We start from the raw sequence: 16,509 nt of genomic DNA on the forward strand, positions 1-16,509 counted from the left end.
CTCTCTCTGTCTCCCTATCTCTTTCTGTCTCCCTGTCTCTCTCTCTCTCTCTGTCACCCTGTCTCTTTCTGTCTCTCTCTCTCTCGCTCTCACTTTATGTCTTTGTCTTTCGGTATTATCCTATCTCTCTCCCCATCTCTCTCACTCCTCTTTTCTCTTTCTCTCCCTAAATCTTTCTTTACAATTCTCTCTCTCTCTCTCTCTCTCTCTCTCTCTCTAACTTCTCTTTCTCATCTCCAACTTTTCATTATATCTCCCCCACCCCGCTCTCTCTACAGGGGGAAGCCAAGAACAGCGCTAATAATTCCAATTAGTTATAAGCTGTTTATCAAAATTGTCTACTGGTGTTCATCACACAGAAAGAACCACCAATATAAAATGCCATGAGCTCAGGCACTGATTTTATCCGTTTCCATGTCAGTGTTTTTACTGGCAATGTGTATAAAATAATCTGTTTCCCTTCTCTGAAGGACAAACATGAGCAGAAACTCCTACTAAGACAGCAATACTGTAAATCCTCGAGTATAATCCGCATTTTTTTCTCAAAATTTAAAGGTCAAAATCCCTAGTGCATACTATATATGAGGTTAAAAATGAAAAATATTTTCTAAGCAATGTCGCATAGGCACAGGAGTGGCTGTGTGGTAAGTAGCTTGCTTACCAACCACATGGTTCCGGGTTCAGTCCCACTGAGTGGCATCTTGGGCAAGTGTCTTCTGCTATAGCCTTGGGCCGACCAATGCCTTGTGAATGGATTTGGTAGACAGAAACTGAAAGAAGCCTGTCGTATTTATGTATATATATATATATGTATGTGTGTGTTTGTGTGTCTGTGTTTGTCCCCCTAGCATTGCTTGACAACCGACGCTGGTGTGTTTACGTCCCCATCACTTAACAGTTCGGCAAAAGAGACCGATAGAATAAGTCCCGGGGTCGATTTGCTCGACTAAAGGCGGTGCTCCAGCATGGCCGCAGTCAAATGACTGAAACAAGTAAAAATAAAAAAAGAAAAAGAAAAATGTCCGAGTCTCTTACAATTGATTCGTCCTCTCCTTTCTTGTTGAAGAAATACGGAGGTTACGGTTGAAGTTCTCAATATCGGTTTTTAGTTCTACGAGATTCGGAGTAGGTGTCAGGGTAAAATTGAAACCTTTTAGTAAGAAACTCATTTCATTTTCATTGAGGTCTTCTATTTGCTAAGTTTATAATTTTGGGGTTTATGTGTTTTGTGGGTTCATTAGGAACTTCTGTTGTATTGGGTCTGGAGCATGGTTGTCGCATTTTCTCCCTAAAAAAAGGGTTGTGTCATGATGTCTCCAATTTCTATTTCTGGGGTTCCCGCTTCCTTGTGATTGAGGGAACAGTTCATGTCTGTATATATTTCATTGTTCATAGACGTTGTCTTCTTCCCATCTACGTTTGTTGCGCCATGTGGGATTGGTCTTCATAGGCTCAGGAGTGGCTGTGTGGTAAGTAGCTTGCTAACCAACCACATGGTTCCGGGTTCATTCCCACTGCGTGGCACCTTGGGCAAGTGTCTTCTACTATAGCCTCGGGCCAACCAAATCCTTGTGAGTGGATTTGGTAGACGAAAACTGAAAGAAGCCCGTCGTATATATGTATATATATATGTGTGTGCGTGTATGTTTGTGTGTCTGTGTTTGTCCCTCCTAGCATTGCTTGACAACCGATGCTGGTGTGTTTACGTCCCCGTTACTTAGCGGTTCAGCAAAAGAGACCGATAGAATAAGTACTGGGCTTACAAAAGAATAAGTCCCGGGGTCAAGTTGCTCAATCAAAGGCGGTGCTCCAGCATGGCCGCAGTCAACTGACTGAAACAAGTAAAAGAGTATATATCGTGGGTTTCCTGAGTTCTCATCATGATTTATATTATAGTCTCTGTGTTGTTTGTTCCTCATTTGTCTTTCATCTCATGTGTTCATCCATCTAGGTCGTCCAGTATCATGGGCTAATGGTTGTCTGTATTTTGCTTGTCTTACTTATGAAGGGATATATAAAAAAACATCCTGGAAACAGCTGTAAGACCTATTTATAAATGTTCTGAAATCTTTCACAGCCTTGGATTTTTATCTCATTCTGTTAATTTTTTTTATATATACACATGCTGATATATGACCTACATTGGACTCCGAACCTGGAGCTTAACTATAGTCTGTCCATAGCACTTACTCAGCATTACCTGACACCTTTGGGTCATCTTGACACTATTACCTCACATAACCTATACATACACATATATATATATATATATATATGATGGCCATCCACTCGTGGCCAAGGAAGACCATTGCCGACCTTCAGGAACATTGTGCGCTCTAGGACTAACTTATATTTTGCATTTGTGGCTCTGTTGGTGGCTATTGAGCCCTGTTCTTGACAAGCATACACGACTGCAAGACCAAGCTTTCCCCATTCATATATATATACACACACACACACTCACACACATATATACATGCACATGCACATATATATATATTTACATATACATATATACACACATATATTGTATGTGCCTATATGGACATGTGTGTTTACGTATATATCATATATATATATATATATGTGAGTGTGTGCTTGGTTTTATTGTCCATAGGTGACAATAACTTAGCACAATTAACAAATATACCACACCCTTCGTTTCATTGTTGACTCGAGGTTTGAATGAAACAGTATAGCTCTCACTTTTACACACACACACACACACACACACATACACACCATGCAGACGTACACACACATACGCACACCTAAACACAAACACCCACACACGCATAAATGCAAACATATTCACTAATGCACATACGTTTCCTGAAAGAGATGGAGTGGTGGGGGGGGGTACGATTAGATTGTACAATTATAGGAGAACAGCAATAGCTGATCTTGCTTTCCATATATAGAAGTACATTTCCCTGGTAGGTATTTTTTGTTATATTTTTTGTTCTATATATTTTATTTTTTTATTTAAACTCCTGACAAAAGAGAAAGAGAGAAAAAAGAGAAAGAGAAAGAGAGAGAGAGAGAGAGAGAGAGAGAGAGAGAGAGAGACTTAGCAACCAATGAAAAAAATTTATGACATCAAGATATAATTCAAATATTTGAGCAATAAAATATGGCCATGTTAAGATTTTTCACAATCTTTTTTTTTTTTACTTCCTGATATCTTTTGTTTTTCAGTCATTAAATCTGGTACACTTACTGAAGAAATCTCCTTGAAAATGAGTGAATGATTCTTGCCATGTTGAAATAACACAAAGGAGCCATTCGATTTTATAGTTTTCTATTGTCATGAGAGCTATAATATAAAAGTAGACCTTCAGACTTCAAGCAAGCTGTGTTTGCTTACAACTTGGTTTCAATTCCCAGTTGGACCCACTTGACTTCTTGTCCATAGTCAGTACCAATGCCATTAGGAAAATCATAAACGTCACCCCTTATTACCCTGCCCTTATAAATTTGAATGGTCTCTCGTCTTCTCTCTCTTCTTGTCTTTCTCCAGCTCTTTCTCTTTTCCCTTCTCTCTCCCTCTTCCCTATCTTTCTTCCCATTTATACCCCTTTTCTCTGTAAAAATCCTTTCTCGTTCATACATCAATAAAATCATTCAGCAAAAATAATAAAGATAAAAATTAAAAATTACGGAGTGTACTAGGTGTATTTTATCAGGGTATTGACTCAACAAGATTAAAGGCTCCTTTTGACTTACGACTTCCACTCATTCAGAAACCTCTTTACAGAATGTACCAAGTGTATATCATCATGGGACCAGCACTAATGATAAGGTTAAAGGGTTCATATGACCCTTACATTTTCAACAACCTTAGCAATGTCATCATCGTTTAACGTCCGTTTTCCATGCTAGCACGAGGTGGACGGTTCGACCGGGGTCTAGGAACCAGTAGGCTGTACCAGGCTCCAGTCTGATCTGGCAGTGTTTCTACAGCTGGATGCCCTTCCTAACGCCAACCACTCCGTGAGTGTAATGGGTGCTTTTTACATGCCACTGGCACAGTTGCCAGGGGAGGCTGGCAACGGCCATGATCGGTTGGTGCTTTTTACGTGCCACGGTATGGAAGCCAGTCAAGGTGGCGCTGGCATCAGTCATGTATGGATGGTGCTTTTTACGTGCCACAGGCACAGGTGCCAAGGGAGGCTGGCAATGGCCACGATCAGTTGGTGATTTTTACGTGCCACCAACACGGAAGCTAGTCAAAGCGGTGCTGAAATCAAAATCATAACTGTGTAAAACGATTTTTGTCCTTGGGTAGTAACTGTTATTTCCCATCTGCTGACCCTTAGAAAGAATGAAAAATGGTTAATATTTCCTTCTAACTTTGCTTTTGTTACATTTATGCAAGCCTCAAAGAATCCCTGTTAATACATGACTATGATGCTCTCTCACAACTCCTGCTCATGATCAGAGATGCACATGTTGTCAGCCACTAAAGGACATGCTCAAGTGATTAAGGTCAAACAACCATCAAGCAAATCTGTGATATGGAGCAGAATATTTGGTATAATGATATTTCTGCATCAGCAATTCAATACTGCATATGTCTGAAATGTAATGGAAAAATAGGTCAGTTTCAAAACATACAAAAGCAAAGTTTGAAGGAAAGAGTAGTCATTTCCATTGATTTTTAGATAGAAGCAAATAGGAAATAACACTTACTAACCTAAGACAAAAAAAATTCTATTTTGTTATGCAGTGCTCCAGCATGGCAGTAGTCAAATGACTGAAGCAAGTAAAAGAGTGTAATCAAAGTATTTAATAGAATGAAACTTGTTTCAACACTCTCAGAATGAAACTGAAGACACATCTTTTATATTTTACTTGTTTCAGTCATTGGACTGCAGCCATGATGGTACACCTCCTTGAAGGATTTTTAATCAAACAAGTTAACAATACTACTTATTTTTAAGTCTGGTACACTTATTCTGTCAGTCTCTTTTGTTGAACCATTTTAGATACATAAACAAAAACCAGTTGTTAAGTAGTGAAGGTGGGAACAAACACAAATACAAGTACAACACACACACACACAGATATAAACATAGATGATGATCACTGTCCAATTGTAATTGAAGAATACTATCACTGACCATTGCTCAGGCAAAATGCTTGCAGTGCCTGTGCATGAGATTAATGCACCAGCAGTCAGCTTCATCTGGGTTCATGCCTGTGGTTTGCATGCTCACCACAGCACCTTCCTACTCAACTGGCCATTGGATAGTTTCTTCACCAGTGGTTGTACAACCTGAAATTTTAGGTCTAATAAAATTTGCACAGCACCTCACAGACCCTCTTCACCCTACTAACATGATCCTGAAACAAGCCAGGACAAGGTACCCTGTGCTAATATGGTTCACAGATTCAGGAATGTGGGAGTGCAATGATCACAAGTGCAAGCAAAAGATCCCCAAAATGTTCAATGCCACTCCCTGCATATCTGGTTTGATATCAGTGTGACCTTCTCCTTGAGACATGCTTTAACAAAAGCTAAAGGGTACCTCACTCCCAGTGGTCTTCCAGCACACTGGACACTAACACAGGATTTCAGAGGGCCCATGCTATTGCTAGATAGTATCCTCGCCACTGATGTTATCCAAGAGAAAGACAAAGACCAATACAGCTTGGTACCAGTGACTTTGCAACTCATTTTTACAAATGAATGAACTGGAACAACATAAAATAAAGTGTCTTGCTTAAGAACACAACACACAGCCTGGTCTGGGAATCAAACTCACTACCTCAAGATTGTGTGCCCAATGCTCTAACCACTGAGCCATGTGCCTTCACATGGTTTTTACATTTGAATGAAACTAAATCAACATATTTTTCGTCTATCACTTCAAGCTTCAGCTTCAATGTTTTAACCCTTTCGTTACTCTATTTATTTTGAGATGTTCTGTGTTTCTTTCAATTACTTTAAATATAGCAAAGAATTTAGTAAAATCACTTGGTTATCATTCAGCTAGTGTTAGGAACATAAATTGTGACTAAGGTTTGGTGGATGATTTTAATTCAAACTTATGAAAACAAGACATTTGTACTCAGAGCCAGGGCTGGTTGGTAATGAAAGGGTTAAAGGCTCCACAAGATTCAATTAATTTAGAATATTGTCACTTCTGTGCCTGCATTTTCCCTGCAAGAATATATTTTTATCTTCTATATTTTACTTGTTCCATTCATTTGCCATATGGCAGCATCTTCATCAGGATGTGCCATTCCTTCAACCCAGGTCAATCACAAATGAGCAGAGTTATGGTTGAAGGCAGTCCAGCCATAACCCATCCTGTCTTTTTAAAAAGGAGTAGGACTACATTATCCACCACAAGGCCCACTCCCTTGTTCAGGCTTGATGGCTTGTGCACTTCAATAAGCCTGGACCCTATCCCAGCAGAGTGCAAGCTTCTGATAGAGTTGAACAGATCAAAGGGTAGAGGCCAGACTAACATGAATCACCGCCTCCCAGATGTGAAAGGGATTTGCAAGGGGCCAACATCCCTACCTAGAAAAAAAGCAAAGTTACTGAAGCCTTGATGACAATTCAAAACCAACAAGACCCGAGAGAGGACAGTGAAGAAAAGTTGTGTGAAGTACTAAAACAAACTAGTGAGGACTACATTACCAAATGTGTCCTTTACTGAAAATTATAACATGTGATTTAATGGAGATTTGGTTACTATTTTTTTCCAGATTGATTGATCACAAAGAAGATCTCTTGTGTCATTATTATTAACTGCATTTTTCTAACAAGTTGAGTAACTACATAGAACGCACCAAATGTCATTCAGATATTTTACAATGTCACGCGTGATTAATAGTGGTTGTCAAATGACTCACCAACAAGGTGCCAATTATTTCAAATTTTTCCTGGTTTGCCATGTCGAATCGCAGCCAAATGAATTATTGTTATCTCAACCCTTAAATATCTGACCACATTATAGTTCTTGTTAAGTTGGCTCACCAACCAACCAGTATTTATTTTTTATCTTTCATTTGTTTTAGTTATTGGGCTGCAGACAGGATGAAACTCTACCTTGAAGGATTTTTTGTTAAAGTGACTCCAGTACCTATTTTTAGATTGAGTACTTTTTCTATTATTCTCATTGAACTGCTATGTTACAGCAATGTAAACAAACCAACAATTGTAGTCAAGTGGTGGTGGTTGGGGTGGTGATGGGGAGACAAACATGGACATAATGACATATGTACACATATCTATCTATCTATCTTTCTATATAAAGTTAATCCAAACAAGAAAGCACAAAAAACACAACAACGCGAGGACGTGGAACAAATATACTATTATTGGACGCTCAGGAAAGAAGGAAAGAAGGAGGGTTTAACATTTCGAGTGGAGCTCTTCGTTGGAAACATAGGAGAAGGAAAGATCCAGAGAAGGGAAGGCAGAGGAAAAAAAATCGCCAACGGTACACACGAGGTCTTTCTATATATGTGGAAAGAAATATATGTATGTAGGTGCAGAAGTGGCTATGTGGTAAGTAGCTTGCTTACCAGCCACATGGTTCCGGGTTCAGTCCCACTGTGTGGCATCTTGGGCAAGTATCATCTACTATAGCCTCGGGCCGATCAAAGCCTTGTGAGTGGATTTGGTAGACGGAAACTGAAAGAAGCCTGTCGTATATATGTATATATATATATGTGTGTGTATATGTTTGTGTGTCTGTGTTTGTCCCCCCAACATTGCTTGACAACTGATGGTGGTGTGTTTATGTCCCCATAATTTAGCGGTTCAGCAAAAGAGACTGATAGAATAAGTACTAGGCTTACAAAGAATAAGTCCTGGGGTCGATTTGCTTGACTAAAGGCGGTGCTCCAGCATGGCCACAGTCAAATGACTGAAACAAATAAAAGAGTATGTATGTGTGTATGCATGTATGTATGTATATATTGCATATAGCTGCCTACATTGTTTTGTAATTTTCACAAGAGCATTTCGCTAACTCAGCTACAGATTTATGCGGTATATACTGACAGTCTTGATTTAGCCAAACCATTCGGTGATGGAGTAGTCACTGCTGACGAGCTTGCGATTTTACAGGTGAAACTTGTCTAGTCCAGTGATCTAGCTTCACCTATGAGTTAGTTATCTCCCCTGTCAGTATATGAAAATGTACCTCCGAGAAGTTCTACTCACAATTTTTAAAGAATAAGTAATAACACATATGCACAGCTTCTTAACAATACCATTACACCAACATAGAGGAGGGCTGCTCCTCAAACTTATGATAGTGTTTACCATGAGGCCAGAGATATAGGGATTAAACCAGGCATAGAAGATAGGGTAGAGACACTTGCAAAGAAAGAGGCCCTCATAACAATCAAGGATCATAAATCACACTTGGCCTCTAACCCCATGTGCTGGTTGATAAAACCTGCAAAGTCTGAGATCGAACAGGTGAGCCAATGGCTAATCAGGAAGATCAGCAATAGTGTTCAAAATACCTCTGACTTTGCCCTGAGGTCATTACATGGTTTAAAACCAATAGTAGAATGGGTTGAGCCAAGTTTACCCAATTTGATATAGTGGATTTCTACCCATCTATATCAAAGGAGCTCCTTTTTAAGGTACTGGACCTTGCAAGGGCTTATACTGAAGTCAGTGACAAGTACATACACACTATCATGCACACTAGAAGAACCCTACTCTTCAGTAAGGGGTTGGCCTAGGCCAAGCGAACTGACCCAGCAGGCTCTTTCAACATTGCAATGGGTGTCTTCGACAGTGCTGAGGTGTGTGAGCTTGTCGGTTTCTTCATCCTAACTGTATTCAAAAGGAAATTCCCTTCAACTCACTTTGGCCTCTTACAGGGATGACACGCAGGTAATATCAAGAGGGGTAAATGGCCATATGCTGAGTAGGCTTAGAAAAGCCCTCACCAGCACCATGAACTCCCTTACACTGAAGATCACAATAGAAACCAACCTGAAAATGGTGGATTTCCTTGATGTGATCCTGGACTTGGAGTCAGGTGTCTATAAACCCTTCAGGAAGCCAAATGAGAAGCTATCATACATTAACACAGGTTCCTGTCATACATCCATAGTATTGAAGAACCTGATAAAGTGTGCCAGCTGAAGAATTTCCAGTTAATCTTCAAGCAAAGAGATTTTTTATACTGCTATCCTGTACTACAATGAGGCTCTGGCTGCTAGCGGTTTCAGGGACAGGATTAGTTGTCAGAACCTAACCCTTCCAAGAGAAGTGACACCAAAAAGTGTTGTGGTTCACATCACCCTTTCCTTTAAATGTTAAAAGCCAAGCAGGTAAGATTTGTCTTAGCTTAGTTGATAAGCACTTCCCCTGTACAAATAGATTCAACAAAATATTCAATAAACAATACTGTGAGAATCACCTTTAGCTGTGCACTGAATGTAAAAAAGATTTTAGAAAGTAGGCCCACACCCAAGACAGAGGCAGGATGCTCATGTAGAGAAAACACAACGTGTCCACTGAGCAGCCACTGTAACATGGAGTCTGTTGTATATGAGGCAGAGGTAACACCCATAGGACCTAATGGGCAACCAAACGTGCAAAAGCATGTAGGAGTAACTGAAGGCTCTTTCAGAATCCACTTTAATAACCACAAGTCCTCCTTTAATATCCCAGAGAGATGAAACACCACAAACTTGGCCAAGTACATTTGGTCTCTGAAAGAAAGCATCACCAAGTACAACACAAAGAGGAAAATTGTAACTATACTTCAATAACAGCAGGAAGTGCAGGTTATGCCTGGCTGAGAAAAGAGCAATTTTAAAGAGCACCCGGGTGTCTACCTGAATGGTAACAGTGAAGTATTTAATCCTTGCCCACATGAAAGGAAGCACATCCTATCATACCTGGCTACCCCATCATGACTACAATCACCAGTCCCCCAACCTGGACTCTTCACCAATACTCTGGAAGCCAGCAAAGAGTTTGACCAAAGCATTCACCAACGCACCCACATACAAACATGCATGCCCCAACATGGTGGACACCTACTAACTAGACCGTTTCCCACCACCTTCAATATAAACTTTCCCATACACACTGTACCCCTACACACATAAAGCCCCCACAACCTTAACCAATACAGAAAGAAAACACACTAGCAAGCACAGTAATAGATGCCTACACCCCCTGCAAAAGTTATACATACGGTACCAGTACACATATCCCATTCCCACAAGAATACCAGCCTGAGAGATACACACAATTCCCACAAACACTCCATGATAGCTCTTAGCATAACCAACCCAGTGGCGACGTCTCGGTATCAAGGGACATAACTCTTAACTAAATCCCCTACTTGGTTCATATCATTTTATCACAGCAACCCGAAACTGGATGTGTCCTTTGACCTCTAACAATAAGAGAGCAGTCGCCATATTTCATTCCATATTGGCTGCCTCTGATGAGAGCGTAGGGTTATAGAATCAGATTGTTAGCTAGCACCCCATTGTGCCCTTAGCACGAAACTGATTGGTAACATCAGTTGTGATGGATATATAATATTGTACACTTTGGATAATATATATGTGTGTGTGTGTATTATATATATAAACTCTCATCCCCCATAAATCCACTCTTTTCGATTTAAAAAAAAGAGTTTAAAATACGTAGAGTCCGAATTTTTTGCTTAATATCCAGCAACGGACCACCCTAGGGTGCATCATCATTCCATTAAATGTTTTTTTGAGGAGAAAAATATTTTAAAATATCAAAACATTTCAGAGTGACGAAGAAATGAGGAAGGTATCTGGTAGTCATGAGATGTGCTGAAAACAACTAAATCGCTTAAAATCACACACATACACCCTTTAAAAAATTTTTTTTATTAGTATAAACGTGTGAATTCCCGTTTAGAGAACACAAATGCGCAAAACTTTTCTGAAATTTTCGAAAAAAAAAAAGTTATTAGGAGTTTGTTTGGGTTACTTAAACCAGAATTCCGCCAGAACAAGACTTGGATTGTTTCAAAGCAACCCAAATATTTCCTCACGATTTATCTTAACCAAATGTACTTGAACCGAACTAAGAAAAACTGCAAGCAAATTTTCCTTTCCTTTTAAATATTAGGTGGGGGTATGAAAATCACTAAAGACAGGATATTAAAAGTAATTCAAGGGAGGTAACGTCAGATCTAGTTATAAAAAGTTACTTCCCAAAGCAAGTAACGGCATCGAAATTTCAAGTTACCAGCAAACCACAAAATTTGCACCTCGTTCACATTAACGTTTGCAGTTTCTTTTCTTTACAACCCCACCTTCAACTGACACCCATATACACATACATACATACACCCACACACACACACATATATATATATATATACATACATACATACATGCATGCGGTGGTTGTGGTGTACCTGTTGATGTGTGAAAAAACGAATTGCAGCCTTATATTTGATACACATATATTAATCTTGGCTGTGAAAATAGACATCCACCCATAAACCACATTAATTTTAGCAACTTGGAAAGAAGATGAAAATGTTTCAGATTTCAGTGAATCCAAAATTACTTTCCACTCTACTGCTAAGAATAGTTGACGAAAAGGCCAACTACCACAGGACATCATCATCATCATCATAATCATCACTGTCGTCGTGTTTGTTACCATTTGAAGTCTATTTTCTATGCTGGCATGGGTTGGGGGAAATAATTTCTTATTTGGAATTACAGTCTGTATAGATGTATTGGAAGACTACATTCTCTCATTCTATTCTGGTGAAGTTTCTATGGCTAGGTGCCCTTCTAAATGCAACATGTTTCAGAGTGTATCATGGCTTAAGCACTGAAGAGATTGTTGTCCTCAGCCAGACTAAAATGTCCTCTCTCCCTTATGTTGTCTCCTGTCATTCATCAATAGCTTTACAGAGAATACAGGATACATTTTATTGTAATATCAGCATAAGAGAGATTTCCTTGTCCCCAGCTAGACTAAAGAGTCTTCTCTCTCTTATCTTTGTCTGTTCAGACAAATGTCATCATCATCATCATGGTTTAACATCCACTTTCCAAGCTGGCATGGGTTGGATGATTTGACTGAGGGCTGGCGAACCAGATGGCTGCACCAGACTCCAATCTTGATCTGTCAGAGTTTCTACAGCTGGATGCCCTTCCTAATGCCAACCACTCTGAGAGTGTAGTGGGTGCTTTTACATGCCACTGGCACGAGGACCAGTCAGGCGGTACTGGCAACGGCCACGCTCAAATGGTGCAATTTATGTGCCACCTGCACAGGAGCCAGTTCAGCGACACTGGCAGACCAAAAATAAGAATTAAGAGAGAATATGAATGTAATGGGAGAAACAGAATGCAAAAAGCACAAGGGTGGTAGGAGTGGGAGTAAGGGAAGAGATAAGGTGATAAGTTCAGGATATATAATCCCAGATTATCTCACATAAAATAACATATTATCATCACCACCACCAGCATTTTTATCATCACTTTACATGCTGGCTCACGTTGGATATATTAGTATCAACACAACATCACTCCACCTGTTTCGACCCTTCATCGGCCCCTCTCTTGAGACTCAGCCCTCACCATTCCTGCCTATAAAAACCTCTTTGACATTCCTCTTCCTTAGGCTCCTTCTTCATGCATTGCTTGGCATTTTACCCAGTTGTCATTCTTTTAATATGCATCATACGTTGATACCATGACAGTTTTTTTTTCTCTTTTACTCTACAACTAATATCTCTGATGCATAGTTTTCCTCCCAGCAAGTTGTGGTCTGTTTTTCAAGCACACAGCATCGTACTTTCTGCAAAGTATATTTCCTTCATTTTTCTCAATCCTTTACATACTTTCCACGTTCACTGCCCGTGCCTCACTACTATCATGCAATACCCCATTTCATGTGCAAGTGCCTCACATACAGGGAGATGTTGCTTACTATTTCCAGTATATCTTTCACCACAGCTGATTAGATAATCTAGGCAACTATCAACTACGTCTAACAAACCCTCTGCACTATTAGACTTTGTTGCAGGTAGATGCTTTTGTGCATCTATTCCATCCCTTAACATTCGGCCCCAGATCCCACTGAGCTTCTGAATCTTTCGTGCATCCAATATTTGCATTGTATACACAATATCTTACGATCATGACGCTGACACCCTAACCACTAAGCCAAGCGCCTCTACGTATGCTGAGAGTATTCCTCAGAATTGGTGTGACACCGTGTGTGGAAGAGCTGTACTTTTGAATCCATCCAACTGTTTTCTACACAATATTAGTCTACCTAATTTCACTCACAAGATATAGCCGAGGTTGTAGAAAATGGCATCTGCCTAGGATGACAAACCGTATGGTCGAATCTGAGACTTTGCAGTTTTGAAACGAACTTGATAACCATTCGACTATACTTTACCTACATATTGAATAATGTAGTCTTAGATAAACTATATTTTTTAAAAAGTGGGGGATAGTCACAGGTGGAACGCCTTTTATCATAGGTCTGCTCAATACAGGGCAGTTTAAGAACTCAGTAACAACACTTGTTATTGAAATGGTCAATATTCTTCAGAGGAAACTTATATAGAGCTAGCACAAACACGAATTATAATGAATCAAGAATATCTTCCTGTAAACTATAGAATTGCCCTCAACACTGAGAAGTGTTCCGATGGATAAGGCAGAATCAGTAGAGCAAAAAAACCCCCAACAAAATGCTGTGCAGTATTCAACACGGACCCTTGCGTTGTTCAAATGAAGCCATAGTCGACAAAATAAACAACCAATCTAGTAGTGGGATTGGTTTATTATTCCTATAATCAATCCGAAACGTGAATGGAATTATAATCGAAGAGAGAAGGCGAAAAATGCTAGCGACAACACTGACAAATATACCAGCCTCGTTGTGGTTACGGTTCCTCCACCGTCGCCCTCACAGCTTCGACATGTTATTTACACAGGGGACACATTTTCGTCTTACACCGATTCGCCTTCAATCCGTAAATGAACAGTTTTTAGCTTTGGGATATTTTGGTTTCTTCTTTCGTTGCCTAAATGTTGATTTTTACGCTATAATGACCTGCATATCAAGCCTTTTCAAGGAGCTCTAATCTGGTATAATTGCTGTAGCCATCCTTTATATATGATAGTTTACACTAATTAAGCCGAGCATTGAAGCTTTTTTGCTTGATACAAAACATTGAAGCTTTTCTTTTCCTTCTGCAACATTTGGTAAGTCACGATTCTAAAAAAAAACTTTCTTTGACCTTTTTTTTAAGAATATATCTAACACTTAAACAGAGCCTGAAAGATTTGCTTGGAAATACATGGAGTATTTTTATAAATATTCATAGTTAAAATATCTTGAAAGCATGAAACTATTCGGTTGTGTATTAAATTGATATTTATCTCTCACTGGATGGAGTACTTTTTTTGTTGATTCTACCTATATTGGATCTCTCTCTCTCTCTCTCCCTATATATATATATATATATATATATATATATATATATAAAGGACTGACCACTAAAAGGGGACAGTCAATATGCTAGATATAGACGTCAAAATCGCGATTTTGACGTCTATATCTAGCATATTGACTGTCCCCTTTTAGTGGTCAGTCCTTTTTATTTTGTATGTAAAAATATTTTTAATCTTCGGATTTTTATTTAAATATGCTAGGCCACTGGTTTTAATTGATTAATATCAATTATTCAATTATATATATATATATATATATATATATATATATATATAATGTGTGTGCACGTTAGCGGATGTTTTCTCACGTTCATGTTTTTCTTCATATAAATAGAACTACATAAACAATATCAAATCCACGAAAAGGGTTTTACTGTTAAATCTGGTCCATGCGAGACAACACTCAATAAAACTCACACACACGATCAGTTATTTCCCCGTTTCCAGGCTAACTTATGCATTTACTCCTGCATCTAGTATATGGCAAAACTTGAATCCTTTCAATGTCGATAAAAGAAATGAAAATAAACAAGAAATGCCGAAGATGGTGTTGACATAATCGACTTTGTTTATTCCTCAAAATGTCTGGCTATATACCAATATTCACCATCCAGACTCGAGGGTTTACACCTCGTCACCGACACAGCACTGTCAGTACCCAAGGTGCATTGAAGAGGTATAACTTGTTAAAGGTGTTATTATTTAGCCCCAAGTCACCCCTCAATCAGTAGACCTATGATGAAAGGCATTCTAGTATCGATCACACCCTGTTTTCTCAATGTTAGTCTCTGGTTACGTTATTCAACAATTTGTTGTTTTGTTCCCCACTACCACCACCTAAAGACAGCAGAGATTGATTTGAAAGCGAATTGACTGCTGTTTCTAGCATATCTAATGACCACATAGATGGTCACTCATTGACTCTAGTCAAGGTATGTTGAGATTGTAGATCTACCTACACATCACACGGCACAATGTCGATTTCTCCCCTAATTGCCTCATCTTTTATGGTAAATTAAGTCTTCTTCAATCTTGCATTTTCTAAAACTGTTTCTGTTTAGTCCCAAAATATCTAATATAATTTTCTAACTAACCATTTCATGCTGTAATTCCCTGTTAAGATGTCCTCCCCATAGCCTCCTCCTCTCTCTTGTTATACTTACTACCTTTTCTCTTCCAGACCCCACACTTTACACTTTCCTTAGAGGGCCAGTCCCCTGGAATTAAGACCACTTTCCATTCTTCCTGCAGACATCAACTTAGAAATGTTTAAGGTGAACTTTAAACTGAATTGATATCAAATGTCTCAGAGAACCTACAAAGGTTATGTTTGCTTTCTCCTTCTCCTGGTCCAGACAAAAAGAAAAACAAGGAACATCCCATCTGAAACAGTTTCAGTATGATTTTTCACCCTCCTTCATAGTTCCAGAAAATGGAGTGTAGCAGAGAAAGTTGCAGATACAACATGTATATATAAAGGCGGCGAGCTGGCAGAAACGTTAGCGCACCGGGCGAAATGCTTAGCGGTATTTCGTCTGTCGTTACGTTGTGAGTTCAAATTCCGCCGAGGTCGACTTTGCCTTTCATCCTTTCAGAGTCGATAAATTAAGTACCAGTTATGCACTGGGGTCGATATAATCGACTTAATCCCTTTGTCTGTCCTTGTTTGTCCCCTCTATGTTTAGCCCCTTGTGGGTAGTGAAGAAATATATATTGTTACTGAGCTCACATTATCTACGTCTGTCTATTTTCCAGATTGCTGATTTGTCAAATCTTGTCGAGAATGGCTGAAAAACACGAAGTAAAAGTAAGCAGTACATTCAGCCCCGATTCCATGAAAGGAATTGCAGAGTCTATTGGGGTCAGTGGAATTCCTGATGATGCTGCAAGCCAGTTGGCAGAAGATGTTAGCTACAGACTTAAACTCCTTATTCAGGTAGGTTTCACTCTTCACATTTAAAAAAACAGCTCATTTTTCATCAAACTGTAATAACTTGATATCATGGTGATACAAGCTGTCTGGCTTGTATG

General features: G+C 39.2%; 1 protein-coding gene across 2 annotated transcripts in view; it reads left to right on the top strand.

The window, feature by feature from the left end:
* Nucleotides 1-13,958: 13,958 nt before the first annotated feature.
* The window catches only part of LOC115222272 (transcription initiation factor TFIID subunit 6), a 36,034-nt gene continuing 33,483 nt past the window's right edge, over nt 13,959-16,509 (top strand). Inside the window, exons 1-2 of one of the 2 annotated variants that reach the window (XM_029792440.2) lie at nt 13,959-14,229; nt 16,234-16,414. In XM_029792440.2, coding sequence (XP_029648300.1) covers nt 16,262-16,414 — 153 coding nt within the window. In that variant the 5' untranslated portion in view covers nt 13,959-14,229; nt 16,234-16,261. Of the gene's footprint in view, nt 14,230-15,044; nt 15,155-16,233; nt 16,415-16,509 lie in introns of those variants that run through there. The other variant, XM_036511231.1, reaches the window with a different exon arrangement.

Source organism: Octopus sinensis, linkage group LG19 (assembly GCF_006345805.1).
Source record: "Octopus sinensis linkage group LG19, ASM634580v1, whole genome shotgun sequence".
In the NCBI taxonomy this organism is placed as follows: Eukaryota; Metazoa; Mollusca; class Cephalopoda; order Octopoda; family Octopodidae; genus Octopus; species Octopus sinensis.